Raw genomic sequence first — 5,377 nt, forward strand, 5'->3', positions numbered from 1 at the left:
CATATGAGAACCCATACAGGTGAAAAACCCTACAAGTGTGACCAGTGTGACTATTCTACTGCACAGAAATCCACCTTGGACCAACATCTAGTGAGACACACTGGTGATAAGCCCTACATGTGTGGGGAGTGTGGGTACAGGGCAGTCAATAAGTCCACCTTGTCCCGACACATGAGAACCCATACAGGTGAAAAACCCTACAAGTGTGACCAGTGTGACTACTCTGCTGCAGACAGAACCACTTTGGCCAATCATCAAAGAAAACACACTGGTGAGAAACCCTACATGTGTGGGGAGTGCGGTTTTAGGACAACTCGGAAGTTTATATTGTCGGCACATATGAGAACACACACAGGGGAAAGACCCTAGAAGTGTGACCAGTGTGACTATTCTACTGCACAAAAGTCGATTTTGGAACAGCATTTATCAAAGCACACCGGTGAAAAGCCCTACATGTGTGGGGAGTGCGAGTACAGGACTGCCTATAGGTCTGACTTATAATTATCCAAACACATGAGAACCCACACAGGATACCGAAAAAAACTACAAGTGTGACCAGTGCGACTATTCTGCAGCACAAAAATCCACTTTGGACCGACATCTAGCAAAACATACTGGTGAGAAACCCTACACTATTCTACTGCACACAAATCTACTCTAGACGAACATCTGACAAAACACACCGGTGAGAAAGCCTACAAGTGTAAGGAGTGTGGGTACAGAACAACAAGAAAGTCAAATTTATCCCGACATAAGAGAATCCATACAGGACAAAAACCCTACAAGTGTGACCAGTGTGACTATTCTGCAGCACACAAATCATCTTTAAAACAACACCTTTTAAAACACTCCGGTGAGAAACCCTACATGTGTAGGGAGAGTGGCAATAGGACAACTCAAAAGTCAAACTTATCCCGACATATGAGAAACCACACAGAAGAAAAACCTTTCAAGTGTGACTATTCTGCAGTACGGAAATCAAATTTCAACAGGCATATCACTGAAAAGCACACAGATCAGAAACCCTACATGTGTGGGAAGTGTGGATACTTGACGGCTAACAGGTCTACCTTTACTGTACACATGAGAACTCATACAGGAGAGAAGCCCTTCAAGTGTGACCAGTGTGACTATTCTGCAGCACGCAAATCTGAGTTATCCAATCATATAAGAACCCATACAGGAGAGAAACCCTATAAGTGTGACCAGTGTGACTATTCTGCAGCACACAGATACGCTCTGAAGCAACATCTGTCAAAACACACTGATGAGAAACCCTACATGTGCGGGGAGTGTGGGTACAGGACGGCTAACATGTCTAACTTAACTGCACATATGAAAACTCATACAGGAGAAAAACCCTTCAAGTGTGAACAGTGTGACTATTCTGCTGCACGGAAATATACTCTAGACTTACATCTAAAAAAACATAATGGTGAGAAACTCTACATGTGTGGGGAGTGTGGGTACAGGACGGCTAGAAAATCTGACTTATCCAAGCATATGAGGACCCACACAGGAGAAAAACCCTACATGTCGGGGAGTGTGGGTACAAGTCAGCTCAAAAGTCTTACTTGTCAAAACATTGGAGGAGAAAAGCCTACAAATGTAACTCCTGTGACTATTCTGCATCAGTGAAACACACCGGTGAGAAACCCTACATGTGTGGGGAGTGCGGGTACAGGTCAGCTCAGAAGTCTAAGTCAACACATTAGAACCCACACAAGAGAAATACCCTATAAGTGTGACTCTTGCGGCTATTCTTCAGCACAGAAAGGCCATTTGGACCAACATCGTAATAGCCTGGAATCCAGCCGTGTTGTGCTTGGGTCGCTCCCCAGAGGTACGCTGCCAACACGTCTGGCATTCGTTAGTATTGGAACGATCGGCATTTGAATATTCGCACACTTTATGTGCGCGATTTCTGATTGGCTGTTGGCTCCAAGCCCCCCTCGCAAAGAACCATCAAGGTGGAAATCGAACACACAAAATCATGTGTACAGTACGTAATCGACGGAACACTACTTCTATCTTTCCCGCATTAGTGACGTAAGGACCGATCGTTCCAATGCTAACGAATGCCAGACGTGTTGGCAGGAGCAGAGCGACCAAAGCACAACACGGCTGGATTCCAGGCTAACATCGTAAAGGACACACCGGACATTTGCTTTAGCACAGCATCTAGCTTAACACATGTAATAAGAAACCCTACATGCCCTCCAGAAGTAACTATTTCAACTGTAGTCTTAGTCTGTACCTGGTACTGATAACTACTGTTATAGTAAATAAATACTCATTTGACTTAGAGGCAGGTTGTTTGGTGTGGTTTATGGCAAATGTGTCCAAGAAGGCGGCTTTTACCAGTTTAGAAATTACAAATATGTTAATTGATTAATAATTGCAAGTTTTCCACCTTTGATAGTAGTTTCTTTTTATTTACTGTGACAGACATGACAGACGTAGTTGTGACGCACTAAAAATTATCTACTTATTTTAGCGCCACCAATTTACACACATATATATATATATATATATATATATATATATATATATATATATACAAAAAAAAACATAATTAAACTAAGCAAGTTATATATACAAAATGAAGCAAGATGTAAACAATACTAAAGGAAAATGGAAAATGTGTATGGCAAAAATTGTTATGCGTGCGTGTCCTAGCCCCTATCATCAGCAATTTGATGATGGCCACCTAAACACGAAGAACGAAGAAGATCCCAGTGATGAAAGGAGAAATTTTACACGTACAAGAATTTAAAAATGTGGAAGAATAAATCTGTTTGTGGAGTGTTTATAGTGATGAAATTTTGGGTGTTAGAAATTATAGCTAGGATTTTGGAATCTATGGAATATGAATATAATTGACTTCCACGAAGTAGTAAAGAAATCTGGGCATTTGATAGTATTTATACCTAGGCAATAGAACACTGAGGAGACAGGAGAAGTTCTATGAATCTATCGATAGGTTCTGTACGGCGCATGAACTGCGGTGTGAGACCGCGAAGGTCAGCGGCCGGTCGCTCTACTGAGAAAACATGGCCGCTGTGCGGAACTATTGTGTACATTATATTAATTCTTTTCATTTGCCCCACAAATAAGCAAAAATAGATTCAAGTCTATTGACGAGTTTTATTCTATTTATTTTTTATTGTGTTGACATTAAGTGTATTATCAGGAGCATCTGGGGAGCAAATTGACCTTTGCCCTACACCACTTCACCCCTGACCCCTACGCGTAAGAAGAAAGGGGAAAGCTGCCCGACCGGTTTAGTGACGAGGAATCTATCATAGGAAGCAGGTAAGACTTACAAACGTGCTTTCAAGTATTCTGATACAGATTGTAAGAGTTAGGGGTCATTTCTGTGGGACAGTAATCTAGTAAGTATTTAAATATCATAATTTATAGGCATTTTCTTGATGTAAATACGGCAGAAATAAAGGGGGAGGGGGCGAAGCCAAACATACGTGAGACCCTCGCCACCAAGTCAGTTTGTTTTCTTCCATATGAAACCGTTTGACCTTTTCTTGGTGTACATTCGAGTTTTGTGCATTGTAATAATGATGGAAAACTATGATAGGGACTTAGATCTGAGCCACTATACACCAAAGGAGACATTTTAATCACTCGATACAAGCGATCCATTTCAGACAGCAACTTTTCCATGAAGAAAGTAGTCTGCAATTCAAACACGATGAAAAGGGAGCAGACAACCTGGGTATATGATGTAGCCAACTGTCTTTTTCAGTGATAAATTCATGATGAGGATTTGTATGAGGATTTATATGTATGGATCTCAACGCAGTTTTCTGCATATTGTCTCAATTGTCAACTACAAGATTTTTTGTTTACAAAAATTGATAACATCGTATATTCCCAATTTACTTATCTGTAGTCTTAAAAAAGTTATGTTCACGTTTGTTTTTGTTTGGTTGAACCTTTGTTTATTCATGAAAGCTCAGATCGACCTGCAGGCCGCTTTTCATTGCGGTCATGAGGGAAGAGGCAAAGTATGTACAGTTTATAGAGGTCAAGGGTCACAAGTGCGCTGGATATAACAGCTGTCAATTTGTTTGTTTGTTTGTTTGTTTGTGCCTTTATTCGTACCTGATCATTAGAAATGGTGCAGAAATCGAAATTGTTGTCGTATCTTCTAGAATTTTTTTTTAAACCTGAAAATCAGGTGATCTTACAGAATTTTAAACGGGTAAAATATGTGGACAGAATAATGTATTATATATCTACGCCCGTTTCCATTTTTTTAAAGAAAGAAAGCAAGAAAAAAATCATCATCTAAACAATATTTTTACTGTTTTAGAGATGGCGGAGTTCACATGTGTGCCTCCTGCTAAAGAGCTTAACGTGGAACAAGCTGTGAACATCAAAGAGGAGCCGACAGGAGACACTGGATGGCAGCAGGATGAACAGGAAACGTACAACGAGGACCAGGAAACCTACGACTACTTTGGCTTAAGCGAACCAACTGGACATCATTGGAACGAGACTTACAACAGTTGTGAGCAGTCAGCAGACACGAGATGGCAGCAGGAAACGTGTGACGTGAACTTTCCCCAACCTGACAACACATCAACCTCACAGGTACAGGAGAGCAGAGACAATAAGGGAAGGCATCTGGTTAAAAACACCGATGAGAAACCCTACATGTGTGTGGAGTGCGGGTACAGTACAGCCAATAAGGCTCACCTATCCCGACATAGGAGAACTCATACAGGGGAAAAACCCTACAAGTGCGACCAGTGTGACTATTCTGCTGCAGATAAAACTACGTTTGACAGACATCTAGCAAAGCACAGTGGCGAGAAACGCTACATATGTGAGGAGTGCGGGTACAAAACAGCTCGAAAGTCTCACTTATCCCAACATGTGAGAACCCATACAGGAGAAAGACCCTACAAGTGTGACCAGTGTAACTTTTCAGCGTCAAAGAAGTGTAATTTAAATGAACATCTATCAAAAAAGCATTCTGGCAAGAAACCCTACCTGTGTAGGGAGTGCGGATACAAGACAGCTTATAAGTCGGCCCTATCCCAACACATGCGAAAACATACCGGAGAAAAACCCTACAAGTGTGATCAGTGTGACTATGCTGCTGCACAGAAGTCCAACTTAGACCAACATCTTGTAAAACACTTCGGTGAGAAGAAACCCAACATGTGTAGAGTACAGAAGGACTTGTCACAACACATCACAACCCATATAGAGCAAGGTGAGACGTGAAAACCATATGGAAGAAGAACCCCTCCAGGATCTCGGAGTGACCATGCTAACTGTAGTTACTCTCAAGCAGAGGTTAGGCTCCGGCTGTTTTTAATTTTTTTTCAGTCGATTTTATCGGGTTTTC

General features: G+C 41.5%; 1 protein-coding gene across 1 annotated transcript; it reads left to right on the forward strand.

The window, feature by feature from the left end:
• The first annotated feature begins 3,134 nt into the window (after positions 1-3,134).
• LOC118403794 (gastrula zinc finger protein XlCGF7.1-like) lies at positions 3,135-5,371 on the forward strand. Its single transcript, XM_035802593.1, has 2 exons — positions 3,135-3,315; positions 4,334-5,371. Exon 2 carries the CDS (start codon positions 4,336-4,338, stop codon positions 5,251-5,253), a length of 918 nt encoding a protein of 305 aa, XP_035658486.1. The 5' UTR covers positions 3,135-3,315; positions 4,334-4,335; the 3' UTR covers positions 5,254-5,371.
• Positions 5,372-5,377: the final 6 nt, after the last annotated feature.

The sequence above is a fragment of the Branchiostoma floridae genome, chromosome 16, assembly GCF_000003815.2.
Source record: "Branchiostoma floridae strain S238N-H82 chromosome 16, Bfl_VNyyK, whole genome shotgun sequence".
Taxonomy (NCBI): domain Eukaryota; kingdom Metazoa; phylum Chordata; class Leptocardii; order Amphioxiformes; family Branchiostomatidae; genus Branchiostoma; species Branchiostoma floridae.

What these genes read in the sequence shown, in the direction of transcription:
- LOC118403794 (XM_035802593.1), top strand. Translation starts at nt 4,336, where the DNA reads ATGGCGGAGTTCACATGTGTGCCTCCTGCTAAAGAGCTTAACGTGGAA.